The sequence below is a fragment of the Mustela lutreola genome, chromosome 16 (assembly GCF_030435805.1).
Source record: "Mustela lutreola isolate mMusLut2 chromosome 16, mMusLut2.pri, whole genome shotgun sequence".
In the NCBI taxonomy this organism is placed as follows: domain Eukaryota; kingdom Metazoa; phylum Chordata; class Mammalia; order Carnivora; family Mustelidae; genus Mustela; species Mustela lutreola.
Window position 1 is genome coordinate 51,012,999 of NC_081305.1, and position 16,570 is coordinate 51,029,568.

The 16,570-nt window shown below is 46.8% G+C and overlaps 1 protein-coding gene across 1 annotated transcript; it reads left to right on the top strand.

The window, feature by feature from the left end:
* The first annotated feature begins 9,259 nt into the window (after window positions 1-9,259).
* Window positions 9,260-13,770, top strand: LOC131817672 (cationic amino acid transporter 3-like). The gene is made up of 11 exons (XM_059151208.1): window positions 9,260-9,650; window positions 10,073-10,231; window positions 10,998-11,175; window positions 11,379-11,491; window positions 11,651-11,873; window positions 12,023-12,162; window positions 12,263-12,365; window positions 12,556-12,758; window positions 12,934-13,100; window positions 13,373-13,481; window positions 13,649-13,770. The coding sequence occupies exons 1-11, from the start codon at window positions 9,260-9,262 to the stop codon at window positions 13,768-13,770; spliced, it is 1,908 nt and encodes a 635-aa protein (XP_059007191.1).
* Window positions 13,771-16,570: the final 2,800 nt, after the last annotated feature.

Genomic DNA, 16,570 nt, shown 5'->3' on the forward strand with positions numbered 1-16,570 from the left:
TTGCAGTTTCACCCAATAAAAGGTAGCCTGTAAGATGGGGAGGGGGTGCTCTCTTCGGAGAGGGCCCTGACCGGTCAGTCAGTCAATTTTAAGCCTGTAAACTGGGGGTGGTCGCTCTCTTCGGACATGGCCCTGATGGGTCAGTCTGACTTCTAATGCTTAGCATAGAATAGAGCTTTGCATAACTCACCTTGTCTCAGTCTCGTTCCCCTGGCCGATCAGTCTAACTTCTAATACTTACCATAAAATAAAACTTTAAATAACTTTCACTTTGTCTCAGTCTCATTTTGTTCAATAACGGACCTAATAGTCAGTAGTAATGTGGTTGAGAAACTTGGCCTTAGTTTGTCCCATCCACTGGACTTCCTTAGTGAGGTTCTCTAGCCTCATCCCGACGACCTCTTTCTATAGACAGAAGACTAGAATGGTCTACCAGATAGTCACACGGCATCTCTCAACTTCATCCAGATCTGCCACCTACTCAAAATAAAAACAAGCACAACAGATCCCCCTCCATCTCAAGACCAAAACAGGTAAATGCTCAGGGAAGCATCCTATCTTAACAGTATCCATCAGTCTTCATCCCTTTGCACTGCCTTATTTTTCTCTAGCACACTTATCATTTCCTGGTATTGCATTTTATATCTCTTTGTTGCCTGTCTTGTTTACTGGAACGTAATATGTATGGAATCAGGGTCTCTTTGTTCCCCCACTGAATTCACCCATTTCTTCAACAGGTGTTAATGGGCTGATGATACCAATCACTGCTGTAAACTCCAGAGGTCCAGGACACACAGACAAACCCACGTGAGTTTATGGTTTAAGGAGGTGGTGTCAACTTTTAAAGCAGAATGCAGCTAAAGGATGGGAATGTTCTGAGCTGATTCAGGCAGTCAGTTAACTTGCCCATGTCCTTTTCGGTAATTAATGAGCTCCGGTTGCAAGTGTCTGGGGAGACAGAAAGGATCAGAGTCATTGCCCTTGTGGAGGCTTTTTACTTCCTGGCGGGGCACTCTGCGGATAAGTTAATAAACGTGCAGAAATTCACATTTTTAGAAAATGATGAGCGCCGGAGAGAACAGAGTGGGATGAAGCAGTGGAGTATGCCTGGGAAGGATGTGAGGTCGCGACAGTATTTTGGGCTAATCAAGGATGCCCCTCACTGGAGAGAATCAAAGGTTGAGAAAGATATACCCTGATGCATACACTGGGTCCTAACTGTCCCCAAATAATGGGTGCCAAAGGACCCCTTGAGATGGTTCTATTTAGAAAGTCTCCCCCAGTTTATTTCTAGGGTGATGCAAAGGCTGCTGGTTTTGGGTGGACCCTGCAACGTGTCCAGGCTGTGAGCGATACCCTTAGCTTCCTGCTCTGTATAGAGCGAGACCTGTTCTGAAATCTGGTTAGAGGTGGACTTCTGGGATGTGGAAAATTGCCTGGCTTATAAGTTGGGGAAACAAAGAAGATTGAAAGATGGGAGTCAGAGCGGTCTGTTGACAAGGCAGGTTGGGGGACCTGTGAAAAAGCACACGGAGCATGTAGAACTCTGTGTCTCGTGTTCATGCCCTCCAGGGGCACCCCCCTGCAGAGAAGGCCCTCAGCAACCGGGTAGACAATCTATGCTCTGTCTGGTGGATGTGAGGTCATTTCCTTCCTCAGACAAGCACTTGCATCTTGAGCCCTGATGTGGGGTCTGACAAACCACCACCTCATGCTGAGAAGTTCCTTTTGGGCTGCAAGGGTCTATCAGTACGTGTGTGGCTGTGAATCCACCATGATCATGGATGGCACTCCACAGCACTAGCTGCCATGGCGGGGTGGCCTGTGAAAGGCTTGGTTCTGGGATGACATCCTGTGGGGGTAGGGTGCTCTATGCGTGAGCTGGCAAGGCTCACGGTCAGGTGCTGTGCTCCTAACAGCTGGACACACAACTCTAGCTCTCAGGGGTTACAGTAGGATTGGCTCTCCTCACTCTCTTCACTCTCATTTCTAAGGACTCACTTGAAGAATCTGTGCTTCCTGCCCCCCAACCTCAGGGTCTGCTGGATGAGGAACCTTTATTTTCAGAAGGGTGAAACTTTCCACCAGGAACCAGGAAGAGCTCCCTGCTTGGTTACTTTGGGCTCTCTGTGCTGATGAACCAGTGGCAGAGAGATCGGCTACTTGACTGGCAGGGATAGTGAACCATGACAACTATCAGGGACTAGGGTTACTGCAACATAATGGGGTCGGGAACACCTGTGTCTGGGGCCCAGAAGATGTTCTGTGCGCTACAGTCATGGGGACAAGGCAACTGCATGTCTGAGACCTAGTAAAAGCAAAGTTGCTGAGATTACCCCAAGGGATGGTGAAATAAGACTCAGGTAGGTCAGAGAATTTCACTACCCAGCATCAAAATGTATTAATAATTCCAAGGACACAGATAATTGCAACACACAGGTAAAGCACAGAGAAAGTCAGAGGCAACTAACGCAACTGCTTCAACCCCTCCTCGTCCCATTGGAACGACCCTCGATTTAAGATATGAGGTCCTCATTTAAGCAATGTATATTGGGCCTCACTTACACAAAGAAGTTCCTTTGATCAATCTCCTGCCCCCCAATTCTCTGATAATTAAATAGAAGACCCATTTTCCAATAGTCATTGCCCCATAAACCCAAACATCCTGGGTGCATTTACTATAAGCTGTCCAAAAGGTCCAGGTGTGTCCCCTGAAAAGCATTTCATAGATAAGGAGTCTAGTTAGGTTTCTCTGATACCAGGAGAAAGTCTGATAAGCATCTTTATAAGTCAGGATAGGAAGAGTGGATCATAGACCAGATGCTAACTCATTCCTTTCTAGCACTCCACAATTCAGACCTTTCAGAAAGGAGGGCCCATAGTCCAACTATGGAAAGAGACTTGATGTCCATCGACAGATGAATAGATAAAGAAGATGTGGTATCTATATACAATGGAATACTTACTACTCAGCCATAAAAAAAAAAAAAAAAAAAAAAGAAATCTTGGGGCACCTGTGGCTCAGTGGGTTAAAGCCTCTGCCTTTGGCTCAGGTTATGATCCCAGCATCCTGGGATCCAGCCCCACATCAGGCTTCCCACTCAGCAGGGAGTCTGCTTCCTCCTCTCTCTCTGCCTGTCTCTCTGCCTACTTGTGATCTCTGTCTGTCAAATAAATAAATAAAATCTTTTAAAAAAATGAAATCTTATGATTGGCAAGGACATGGATGGAACTAAAGGGTACTATGCTAAGTGAAATAAGTCAATCAGAGAAAGACAATTATTTTATGACTTCACTCATATATGGAATTTAAGAAACAAAACAGGATCATAGGAGAAGAGAGGGAAAAATAAAACAAGACAAAATCAGAGTGGGAGACAAACTGTAAGAGACTCTTAACTCTAGGAAACAAACTGAGGGTTGATGGAAGGAGGTGAGTACGGGGTTGGGGTAACTGGATGATGGATGTTAAGGAGGGCATGTGATGGAATGAAAGCACTGGGTGTTATATGCAGCTGATGAATCACTAACCTCTACCTCTGACACGAATAATACACTATATGTTAATTAATTGAATTTCAATAAGATAAAATAACTAAATAAATAAAATTAAATTTAAAAAAAAAGGAAAGCACCAATCACTCCACCTGACAAATGACTTAGACAAAAACACAGTGCTGACCCACCACAAGAATCTAGAAGGCATGGTGGAAAAGAGAGAGATAAGTAACACTAGTGGTCTTGGGTCCAAGGTGCAGTGGAGATTATGGCTTGTTCACTAACCACACTGAAGTAAGAATTCCGTGTAGACAGTGGCTGGAACCTTAAGGATTCAACCACTGGGTGGGCTTAAGGTGGAAATGATGATATTTGAGAAGTGAGAGGGTTGTGTAGTAGCAGATGTCACATCGTATCCCCTTGGTGCACCTGGAACGTCAGCCTGGGCTTTGATGCATAGTCTCATGCAATCACGGGCTCCCCTTGTTCTGCCATAATCTTAACCTCAAAAATGGACCATTCATCCTACTGTATTCATCTCTGGAGTCTTTTCTGGTGCTAACCCAGAACTATCCAGGAAGTCAGTGCCTCCTAGGAAAACTCCTAGCCAATGGGGGAAGGGTTAAACTTGGTACATAAATGCCCTAAACTCCCGTCTTTCCCTCAGGGGATTATATAAGGCATCATATATGCTCTTTCATAGGATTCAAAGGGATGAACCACCCCACCATCGCTCACACCATGGATTTCAATCCCTTATCCTTGCGTTGGCCTCTTCCTTCCCCCATCTTCCTCTATTCTCCTTGCTACCTCCTTCTTGTTTTGGGGGATCATTTTCCAAATAAAGTCCAAATCTTGAACTCAAGTCCCTGTATCAGGCTCTGATTTGGGAAATTCAGATTAAGGCAGTATTACTATTCTTATAAACAGGATGAGGAAGAGATGCAAGAAACAGACAGAAGTGAAAGATCTCCATTTCCCTAAAAAAAAAAAAAAAAAAAAAAAAAAAAAAAAAAAAAAAAAAAATTCAGTGATGGATAAAATTACCAGAGTACAAAAGACTCAGGGATAGAAAAACGTAAAGAAATGGGCGAGCGAGTGCAATTGCTTTTGCAATTCTCTTCTTTCTCCCCAGTTATTCATACCGTCTCTGAATTCTTACACTACACTTAAGATAATTTCTCTAGGGTGCATCAAGATTTGGTGCATCAAGAGTCAATTGATGTATATATGGTGAAGACAAGAACTGTTCATAAAGAAATAACAAAAGTCCCCCCAGCAATCCCAAGTCTGTTCCTGCATCCTTCTGCAAGCCCATTCAAGAAAGCCTATCTATGGTGATTCCTATTCTGATCGAAGATAATGTAGCTCATAGGTGAGATTGCAAATCAACAGTAGCACTTAGGAGTTCAAAACACCAGGGCTGGGACGCCTGGGTGGCTCAGTTGGTTAAGCAGCTGCCTTCGGCTCAGGTCATGATCCCAGCGTCCTGGGATCGAGTCCCACATCAGGCTCCTTGCTCTGCGGGGAGCCTGCTTCTCCCTCTGACTCTGCCTTCTACTCTGTCTGCCTGTGCTCGCTCTCGCTTGCTCTCTCTCTGACAAATAAATAAATAAAATCTTTAAAAAAAAAAAAAAAAAAAAAAACAAAAAAACACCAGGGCTAAAACAAAAAGAAATAACATAATTTTTTTTTTTTTTTTTTTTTTTTTTTTAAAAAGCCAGGGATAGGGTGTTATGTATTGTGGAACTGGAACCAAACATGAGGTCTGGTAGTTCCCAGGCTGGCCTGCAGGGATCATGTGGCTCTGAAACAGATAGCAGTATGCGCAGAAATGGAGGCAGGAAAGGCATGTGTGGAGGGAGGTGGTGTCTGGGGTGGGAGGTATAGATTTGCCTTGGTCTTGGTCATACTCATACTGACCTTGACTCACCATCCAAGTATTTACTGCTGTTCTTCCTGCAACAGCTTTTATGCCTCTCTTTTCTCTGGATGGAGTCCATCGCCTAGTAGACCAGGACTGAAGAATGTGGAGAGCATGGGCTGCACCTGGAGAGTTTTCCTTATTTTTTAAGAGGCAGCTGCCGCCAGGCAGCAACATTTGGTGCACATCTCCTCATCCCAGATGAAATGAAGAGGACCCTTCCACACTTGCCCCTAGCTAGGTTTTCCCAGAAGAAGTAAAGGAGATGGGAAGTAGAAGTGAAGAGATTGGAAGAAAGAGGAAAGATCAAGAACTCTGTAGGAGGATGGAAAGAAAGAAAAATGGATCCATCCCAGAGGCTCTTCAGTGGGTTTCAGTAAAGGCCCTGGAGTGTGGTCAGCATGATCCAGCTTACAGAACTCTGAATGTGATCTGGAGTCAGGGGTCCTCAGGGATTATCCTAAAGGGTTTGGGGGCCTTGGAGACTCTGAGGAAATCTGTGGGATGGGGTCAAGCTTGCATTGATAGAGCCCCTAGTGTGGACAGGTTCTGTACTCAAGGAAGCATCTTGGTTGCTGGAAAACACCTTGATTGAACAGAGTTCATGGGAGCATGGAACACATTGACCATTGAGCCTGTATATCATGACTTTCAGAGTCTTGTTTGGGTCTCCTAATAACAAATATATTTTTCAACATGACCCAATATACAAACTTGGACAGTTGTGCTTTGATGTTTCTAATCTATTCTGCCTATGTTTCCCAAAATCTGAATCATAATCAATACACTAATTTCATGATCCACTAATTTGTTATGGTGAGCTGTTTGAAAAAAACACTGTGGGAAGGGGGAAGGATGGTCTTCCCAGTAAGCGGTGCTGGGACAACTGAATTTCCACGTGAGGAAAAAAAGTACTGGACCTCTACCTCACCCTACGCACAAAATTAATTCTAGTTGGTTGTAGGACTTAAATGTGAAAGGCAGGACACGAAAGCTTACAGAAGAACTTCCTGACTTCAGGACTAGGCAAACATCTCTTAAACAGAAGGCAAAAATATTAACCATAAAGGAAAAAGGCTGAAACATTTTCTTATATTAAAATTAAGGATCTGTGTTAATCAAGACTATTTAAGACATTCCCCATAGCGTCATGGTAGACACTTACAGATGAATCTTCATACATCCTTTAAGAATCAGATCTGCAGAATGAAATCCCCCCCCTGCCACACATTAGGGCATAACCAACTGACCTTGACCCTGTATTTCCCCATACACAAAAATCCAGTATGAATGACTTACAAACCTAAAGTCAGAAGGCAGAACAGTATGTTTTTAGAAGACAATGTACAAGCACATTTTGATGATTTAGGAATAAGCGAAGACTTACTGAAAAGGAAAATTATTGCTTGATTCTACCTCTATGAAGCATCTAGACGTCAACCTCACACAGACAGAAACTTGAATAAGCTGAATGGTGACTGCCATGAGCTGGGGGAGGGCGATGAGCGAATTGTTTAATGGGGACAGAGTTTCAGTTCTGCAAGAGGAAGCTTTCTGGAGACGGACGCTGGTGACAGTCGTACAAAATATGACCGTACCATACACTTACACGAGTGAACCATACACTTAAAAACGGCTCAGAAGACAAATTTTAAGTTATGTGTATTTGACCACAATTGAAAAAAAGGTCTTTAAAAAAACTCTGTGGAACCACGAGTGTCCCTGTCAGACAGCATTGCTGCGGAGGCACCCTGCCCTACCCATCCCCACCCCACCTACCAGGCAATCCGAGTTGTCTTTTCTGCCTGTGGGCTCCCAGCTCCAGGTGTTAGAGCCTGACCCGCTCCAGCCCAGCTCGGCAGAACTCTGCTCTGCTGACAGACCCCACGCTCCAGGGTCTGCTCCCACCACCTGGTAAGCTGGTGGCCCTTCTTCCTTAAGGGATCCAGGTGCACAGTGCAGATACTCCTAAAAAGACCTGCAACCCAAGTGTGGGGTTGCTTGGCCAGGCTCCGGGTGGAGGGTGGTAGGACCTGTTTTCCACATGGAAGGCGGAGCGTGGTGCTGTGTGTACTTCCCTGGGTGGGAAAGACTGGACAGGTGTCTGGAAGCTCTTAGACTCACTTTCTTTGACTTGTGTTCAAACAGTATTAGAGATTAAACCTTACAAGGGGGTTGTGATTTTAGCCTCACGTCTGGTTATTCGTTTGGTACGCACAACAGCGCAATGAGGCTGCCTCCATTATTAGCTTCGGCAGCATTTCATTTATTTATTTATAGATTCTATTTATTTGTTTGAGAGCGAGAGCTCAAGCAGGTGGAGGGGCAGAGGGAGAGGGAGAAGCCTACTCCTTGCTGAGCAGGGAGCCCAATGCGGGACTCGATTCCAGGACCCTGAGATCATGACCTGAGCCAAAGGCAGATGCTTAACCAACTGAGCCACCCAGGTGTCCTATCAGCAGCATTTTTTAAAAAAATGGTGGTAAAATACACATAAAATTTATTGCCTTAAACCGTTTCTTAAATGTACATTGTGCAACCCATCTCCAGGACTCTTCATCAAGGGGGGAAAAACTCTGTATCCATCAAACAATGCTTACCATCGCTCCCTTGAACCCAAGGCAACCACCGTTCCTTTTTTTTTTTTTTTTTTTTTAAGATTTTATTTATTTATTTGTCAGAGAGATAGCCAGTGAGAGCAAGCACAGGCAGACAGAGTGGCAGGCAGAGTCAGAGGGAGAAGCAGGCTCCCTGCGGAGCAAGGAGCCCGATGTGGGACTCGATCCCATAAAGCTGGGATGATGACCTGAGCTGAAGGCAGCTGCTTAACCAACTGAGCCACCCAGGCATCCCGCAACCACTGTTCTACTTTCTTTTGGATAGATACACCCTGAAGTGGAATTGCTGGGTCATACGGTTGTTCCATTTTAATTGTTTGAAGAGCTGCATCTTACCCACAGCAGCTGGACCCTCTTACGTGCTTGGTAACGGTGCATGATTCATCGGCAGCATTAGGTAAGGAAGAAGTACTGCTCTTCACCAACACGCTGATCTTGTCCTTTGGATTATCATCGGCAGAAGCCCTTGACAATACTGGTGTTGGCTGGCTCAGTCTCGCCCTGCAGAGCAGTGAGGAGACCTTCCCTTGCCCCAAAGGAGCAGATGGCAGGTCTGTCTCTTCTGCCTTGGAAGGAAGGTCAGTCCTCCCTACCTCTAGGCAACTGGGAAGTCACTCAGGTTTCCTGCTCTCCCTCAGCCAGGCTAGTTTCTCCCTCCCTGCAAATTCCGTCTCATTCTGCCCCAGCTCAAAATTCCAGTTGCATTTTGCTCTGCAGGCGAAGGAGGCAAAGTTATCAGGATCCTTGGTGCAGAAATGCCTGGGGTGTGAGCTCTCTGCCCAGTTCCTCAAAGCAAGCATTGCTTCACACATAATAAGGGAGGCAGGGAGTAATGGCCATCATGATGACTTTCCCCTGTTTTACGGAGGGGAGGGCCAAGAGTGGCAGGTGGCTCGTGGGAGATCGAGATGGCTGATATGAGAACCTGGATGGTCTGGCTTTGGAGGTCAGGGCTCTTGTCTCCTCAGCTAATGGGGATAAACTTAAACGTTCTGCAAGGTTTTGCTTGCTTCTTTTCAAGTAACCCTCCCGGAAACTTTGCAACATACTCAAAGTCTGTCTTACCACCCTCGCTCTGTGGGATGGGTCTTCTGTCCGAGGACTCTCAGGGCCCCGGGGGATAGACTTCCAGGGCCCCGGGGGATGGATGCTCTTGATGGTGGTCTCTCATTTTCTTTGCAGATATTGGCCTCCTCTTCTTCTCCTCCACTCCACGAGGATGCTGCATCACCACATTTGTCAGTTTGGCCGGAAGCTGGTGTGCAGGCGGCCCCTGGGGCCGAGGGAGGGGGTTGAGAGTGGCTTGGCCCGGTGCCTGAGCACTCTCGATCTGGTGGCCTTGGGCGTGGGCAGCACCCTGGGAGCGGGCGTGTATATCCTGGCCGGTGAAGTGGCCAAGTACAAAGCTGGGCCGGCCATCACCATCTGCTTCCTCGTGGCTGCCCTGTCTTCCGTGCTGTCCGGGCTCTGCTATGCAGAGTTTGGGACCCGTGTGCCAGGCTCCGGTTCTGTCTATCTCTACAGCTATGTCACAGTTGGACAGTTGTGTGCTTTCATCACTGGTTGGAACCTCATACTCTCCTATGTCATTGATGAGGTGGCAGGGGAAGGTTGGGGGAGCTGGGCCATAGTACAGGAAACCCCCAAACTTCATTCTACTGAACTCTGTCCTGCTTTCCTAGAATGACAGGACTGGGGAACCAGGAAGGAATAGGGACTGTAGAACACGGGGAGGCGGAGCTCTGGTGGGAGACAGGGAGACAAGTTTGGGAAGGCTCATCCCCCATGACCCCCAGCTTCCCCCTGTTTTCTTGCATGAGATAACCTCGATCTCTTTCTGACTGTATTAAATAGTTGACCTATTTCATGAATCTTCTATGTCTGCTCTCCCCACCGCATGAAAGGAAACTCTTAGAGATTAGGCATTTTGTCTGGTTTCCGTCCCCCTTGGCCCCCAAAAAAGAGCTCTTGTGGTGCATAGTAGGAACTCAGTTTTGTTTGTCAGTGAACCTTCCTCCTCCTCCCCCCACAGGTGCTGCCAGTGTGGCCAGGGCCTGGAGCTCCGCCTTCGACGACTTGATTGGGAACCAGGTCTCTCAGCTCCTGAAGGGAGGTTTCTCTCTGCAGGTGCCCCATGTGCTGGCCACATACCTGGACTTCTTGGCGCTGAGTCTGGTGCTACTGCTTACTGGTAAGGCTGGCGTCCTCTAGGATGGGAAGAACAGGGCGTAGAGGGGGAGTTGGTTTGGACTGGTGGGCAGCGCTGGAAGGGAGGGTCTGTGATGAGAGACAGGAAGACAAGTCTTAGACCACTGCTTCTGTCCCTGGGCGTTATTGACATTCTGGGCTGGATCAGTGTCTTTGGTGTGGAGGGCTGTCCTGGGCATTACATGTGTGGTGTGTGTGTGTGTGTGTGTGTGTGTGTGTGTGAGAATCATTGTTGGATGTTGGCCTCTACTTCCAAGATGCCATTGGCACCCCCCCACCCAAACTGTGACAGTCAGAATGTCTCCAGGTATCACCAAATGTCCCTTAGAGAACAAAGTCACCCCCAGTCGAGAATCATTCACTTAGACTGACAAGTTTCTTCCTTGGTACTGAGACCAAAGGTTTTTTTTAAATAGAGGTGAAATTCACATAACATCCAATTAACCACTTCATTTTACTATTCCCAGCTTTATGGAGATTTAATTGACATATAACATTGTGCAAGTTCAAGGTGAAAGACATGATGATTTGGCCCATGTGTATATATCACAAGCTGATGACCATGTCCATCTCAGAGGGCCCAGTGTCATGCACCTTCCATGTCCTTCCAGACCCCAAAAGCACCAGTATCCCCAGAAGGAACCCTCATACCATCCCCTGTCCCCGCCAGCCCCTGGCGACCACCGGTTTGCTCTCTGTATATATGGGTTTAGTTATTTTGGATATTTGATATTCCATTTTCCCCACAGGACTTCTGGCCCTGGGAGCTAGTGAGTCGGCCCTGGTTACGAAGGTGTTCACGGGCGTGAACCTTTTAGTTCTTAGTTTTGTCATCTTCTTTGGCTTCATGAAGGGAGATCTGCACCATTGGCAGCTCACCGAAGAGGATTACAAACTGGCCATGTCAGCATCCAATGACACTTCTAGGTTAGGAGGGTACTCCTGGCCATGGTAGAGTGTGTGGGGGTGTACAACTGGGGAACGGTGGGGAATAAAGAGGGAATATGGTGGGCTGGATCCCCACGGGGAGCAAGGGGAATGGAACCCAGGACTTTTGGTATGGACGGAGCCATCAGTAGAGATGGCTAAACATAGGCCCCTGTGTCCTTCCTTGTTCCTTCTCACCACAGCTTGGGCCCTCTGGGCTCTGGAGGCTTTATGCCTTTTGGCTTTGAGGGGATTCTCCATGGAGCAGCGACATGTTTCTATGCATTTGTTGGTTTTGATTGCATCACCACTACTGGTAACATGGTCATTCTGCCCCATCAGGGGTTTGGGCACATTTGGGCTGCCCTTGGGCAGAGGATTGGTAGGAGGGTAGCCTGCTTCTGAAGGTGGAAGAGGGAAGAGGATTTGTGCCTTCACCCCAGAGTTTTCCTGAGTACGTCCACCTGTCCCACAGGGGAAGAAGCCCGTAATCCTCAGCGTTCCATCCCCTTAAGCATCATAATCTGGCTCTTCATCTGTTTTTTGGCATATTTTGGTGTCTCGGCGGCACTCACCCTCGTGATGCCCTACTACCAGATTCATCCCGGCAGCCCCTTGCCACAGGCATTTCTCCATGTGGGATGGGCCCCTGCTAGATATGCCGTGGCTGCTGGAACCCTCTGTGCTCTTTCAACCAGGTCAGTGTCTGCCTCTCCCTGTCTGGTGGGAGATTCTCAGGTATCCCAGCCCTTGGGATTGAGAGATGAGAGAGACATCTGACCCCATGCTGACTTGGGTCTGTTCTGCTCCTTCAAGAGCTCATGTATATTCCGGTTTTCTTCTCCAGCCGCCTGGGTACCATGTTCCCCATGCCTCGAGTGATCTGCGCAATGGCAGACGATGGGCTCCTTTTCCGGGGACTCGCTCGGATTCATCCCCGCACACACACTCCCATCATGGCCACCATAGCATCTGGAACTTTTGCAGGTGAGAAAACAAAACTCACACCTTTCATCAGTTTCCTTACCTTGCATATTTCCAGTGGTTCCTCATCCCCCTCCCCCACCTTGTTTGTGCCTCATTCTAGCACTCATGGCATTCCTCTTCGAGCTCAGTGATCTTGTGGACCTCATGTCAATTGGGACCCTGCTTGCTTACTCTCTGGTGGTCTTTTCTGTTCTTGTCCTCAGGTGAGACTCCACTGCATCTTGGCTGCAGGTTCTTGGACTCATGGGGACTGGATGAGGAGCTAGTCCTCTTCCGCTTCATGCTGCCTCCTAAGCATACTACAGCACTCAGGGTAGGAAAAGGTGGATCAGGATGCCTGATATTGGACGAGCAGGGGCTGGTGTTCATAGTGCCTTAATACCTCTCATTCAGGTACCAGCCTGATGAGAATTTAAGTAAGAACAAGAAAACAGGGGTGGAAATAGTTGAGATAAAGCCTGCACCTCGAGCAGGTTCTTTGCAACCTGTACCTGAAGCAGGAACCGTGCAGGCTCCGCCCAGTCTGCATAACCCAGACAAGACCACCCCAACTCTGAAATCTGGCCGCATTGTCTACGCATGCAGCTTACTGCTTGGTGAGCAGTGGGGTTTCTGTCTGTGGAGGGAGAGGGTGGGAGTGTGTCTTTGGCAGCTGAGGAGGAAGCTCAGAGAGTCGGTGGCCCTTCTAGATGGGGCAGTTTTGGGGTGGGGTGTCTTGACATATTTGGCTTCTGGAGTTGGACCTGTTGTCCTCCAACTTGACCCTTGCAGCTCTCCTGCTGATGATCCTGGACCTAATACTGGCCCAATGGCCCAGCCATCTGCTGTCTGGAGACCCGGTGTATACCACAGGGGCTGTGCTGCTGCTGCTGCTCATTATTGGGCTCACTTTCATCATCTGGAGACAGCCCCAAAACCCCACTCTTCTTCACTTCAAGGTAGGTGACCTTTTGTCCCCAGACTCTCCACCCTGAGTGAATGAACTCTGTATGCTTTGAAGTCTACCACTCTTGGCTGGGTCAGAGAAGAAAATGGTCAGTTGCTAAAACAAGAAACTATTGTTTCGCATTCAGTACTTGGCTACCCACTCCTTTGGGAGCACTCAGTGGGATAAGAGTAGGCACTGAAGGTGCAGCGTAGGACTGGGGTCTTTCTTCCCACCCAGGTGGGGTAGATCTCCCTTCAGACATCTGTGCCGTGTTGCCCACAGGTTCCTGCTTTGCCTGTGCTCCCACTGCTGAGCTTCTTTGTGAATGTTTACTTAATGATGCAGATGACCGCTGGGACCTGGGCCCGATTTGGCATCTGGATGGTGATGGGTAAGTGGCTTTCTGGGGGGAAAGAGGCTTCTCAAGGGCTACCACTCAACCCTCTTGCTACTGCCTTTCCCCAAAACTGTCTCAGAGGCCATGGTAGAAGGCCTGTTGGGCACTTCTGAGTGGGTGGAGTGCCTACTTTTCCATGATTTGTCTCATTTCTCTACTAGGATTTGCCATATACTTTGGTTACAGGATCCGACACAGCTTGGAGAAGGACAGTGATCAACAGCCACCTGCCTCAAGCTCCCAAACTCTTGGCAAAAACATCCCTAGTGCTGAATTAGCTTAACCACAGGAAATAGATGCTGTGTGGAATTCCTCTGTACACTGGAGGTATCTTCTGTTTCAAGGGAGACTTTGAGCCTCTATGGAGTGAGCCTCTGTGTGTTTAGAGCACTGTATTTATTGCCAGTGGACAAAAATACCCTTAATCTTGTTTAAAATTTAAGTAAACCTTTGAAAGCATAAAATAAAAAAAAAATTACATACTTCATAAATGTGCAGTGGGATGAATTTTCACAAGGTACCAACAATGTAACCAGCAACTAGAGGAAAGGTAAAATATTACCTACACGTAAGAAGTGCCTTCTTGTGCCTATTTCCAGCGAAAACAGAGATTGCCACATGGGAAGAAAATGCAGGTTTCTCCTCTGTATTGTGTCAAGAATTGTACTTAATTTTTTATTTTTTTTAATTTTTTTTTTTTTATTTATTTGACAGACAGAGATCACAAGTAGGCAGACAGGCAGGCAGAGAAAGGGGATGGGGAGAAGCAGGCTCCCTGCTGACCAGAGAGCCGGATGCGGGGCTCGACCCCAGGAACCTGGGATCATGACCTGAGCCAAAGGCAGAGGCTTTAACCCACTGAGCCACCCAGTTGCCCCAAGAATTGTACTTAATTTTTTATTTTTTAAATTTAGTTAAAAAAATACTCTCTGTGAAGTGTGTAAACCTGGTGATTCACAGACCTGTACCCCTGGGGATAAAAATATATGTTTATAAAAAATTAAAAAAAAAAATACTCTCTATCCCCAGCACAGGGCTCAGACTCATGACTCTGCAATCACAATTTGTGTGCTCTACCAACTGAGCCAGCCAGGTGCCCCTGAAGAATTGTACATTAAGTTTTAGGGCCCCCAGGTGCCTGGGTGGCTCAGTCATTAAGTGTCTGCCTTTGGCTCAAGTCATGATCGCAGGGTCCTGGAATCGAGCCGTGTCAGGCTCCCTGCTCCATGGGAAGCCTGTTCTCCCTCTCTCACTCCCCGTGCTTGTGTTACCTCTCTCGCTGTGTCTCTGTTAAATAAACAAACAAACAAACAAATAAATAAATAAATAGAAAAAAAATTAGGGCCCTAACAGACTGGAAGCAAAAGGAACAGACTGGAAGCAAAAGGAACAGTAAGCTGCATGCACTTGCAAGTGCTAACAGGAAGCTGGCATAGCTATGTTAGTGTCAGACAAAGTAGACTAAAAAAATCACATGAAGTGGATCATTTCAAAATGCCCAAGAGAACTGGTTGTTTTTATTTTCCTACCAGCTTTATTGAGATATGACTGACTTATAACCTCATGTAAGTGATCATCTTTCTTTCTTTCTTTTTTTTTTAAAAAGATTTTATTTATTTATTTGACAGAGAGAGAGATCACAAGTAGGCAGAGACAGGTAGAGATGAGCAGAGAGCCCGATGCGGGGCTCGATCCCAGGACCCTGGGATCATGACCTGAGCCGAAGGCAGAGGCTTTAATCCACTGAGCCACCCAGGCGCCCCAAAGAGATCATTTTTCTTTGCATTTCTGTGGTACTCCTAGAGAGGCTGATGAAGAAAAGTTGTTGAGTTGAAGAAAACAGCATTTCCAGAAGTGGGGGCAGTGTGGGAAGTAATGGTGGTTGATCAGTGCGTGCTGTTGGGTGGAATGAGAAGACAAGACAGCAGAACACAATGCGTGAAACTGAGATTCTAGATGCTAAAGATGTTGGTAATAGTCAAGGACAGAATTGTCTGTGGGGTGAACGACTCAGGGAGAGTGACCATTTGCAGGGATGGAGGTCAAAGAAATGGAGTAGCAAAGTCATTCAGTGAATTTAAAAATGTAGGTGGAGGATTAGCAGCATTAGAAATAGCACCATTCTGCAAGTCCTAGGGAAATGATAGGGCTAGGGCAGCATTGGTTAATGGGACAAATTAAGATGAAAGTCTGATGGAAAAAGGTTGATTACCATTGTCACCACTAACATGGGACAACCAGATACATGTGCATCCTAGAGGGCTGCCATAGGCAACAGTGCTATCCATAAAGTGCTCGTGACAAAAGGAATCAGAACATAATCAAACCACACAATCTCCCCTCCCCCAACTCTCCAGGGGAAGTCAATGATCAATGAAATTTTCACCAAGGAGACCCTGAGAATAAGAGGAGGTTCTCTGGAAAGGTGATATGTGTAATGGTATAAAAATAATATATTCTTATAAGTGGAAAGGCTGACTCAGACCATATAGACTTAAAGGTTTTGGCAAATTTCGCCAAACTGCAGCAGCAGAGTATTGTGCTGTCCAAACAGACCTAAAAAGAGCCACATAGGTAATTGAAGTGTTCTAGTTTCATGTTAAAAAAAAAAAAAACCCTGTGTCCGTAAGCTTTAGGTGAGCTCCAGAGTGGTTATAAGGCTTGGGTGGCAACTGAGATGTTTCCGATTCATCCTGCCATGGGCAAAGTTTCCAGGATAGATTCATGAACTAGTCAGTCAGCGAGACTCCATTCTGCAAAACCTGTGGAAGGGTCTGGGAGACTTTCTCTTGGTGTTATGAGTCCTACGAATGATGAACCTGGCATGGTCAGGACCACCGTGCGCAGCATCAGCAGAAAAGCTACCCTAGGAAAGCAGAGCACAAACTCAGGGCAGGTATCTTGAGGTGTTGTGTAGAGGCTATATCACAGTGACTCCTGCACAAGCCCATTTTTTTTCTCCCCACCCTACTCCCTTTGGCTACTTTCAATAGGTTTTTGTTCCTTGAACTAGGAGTCCTGATGGACATACAATCTTCTAGTTTCCTTCTGTGGATCACCCTTGTGTGTCCAGACAGTGTCCT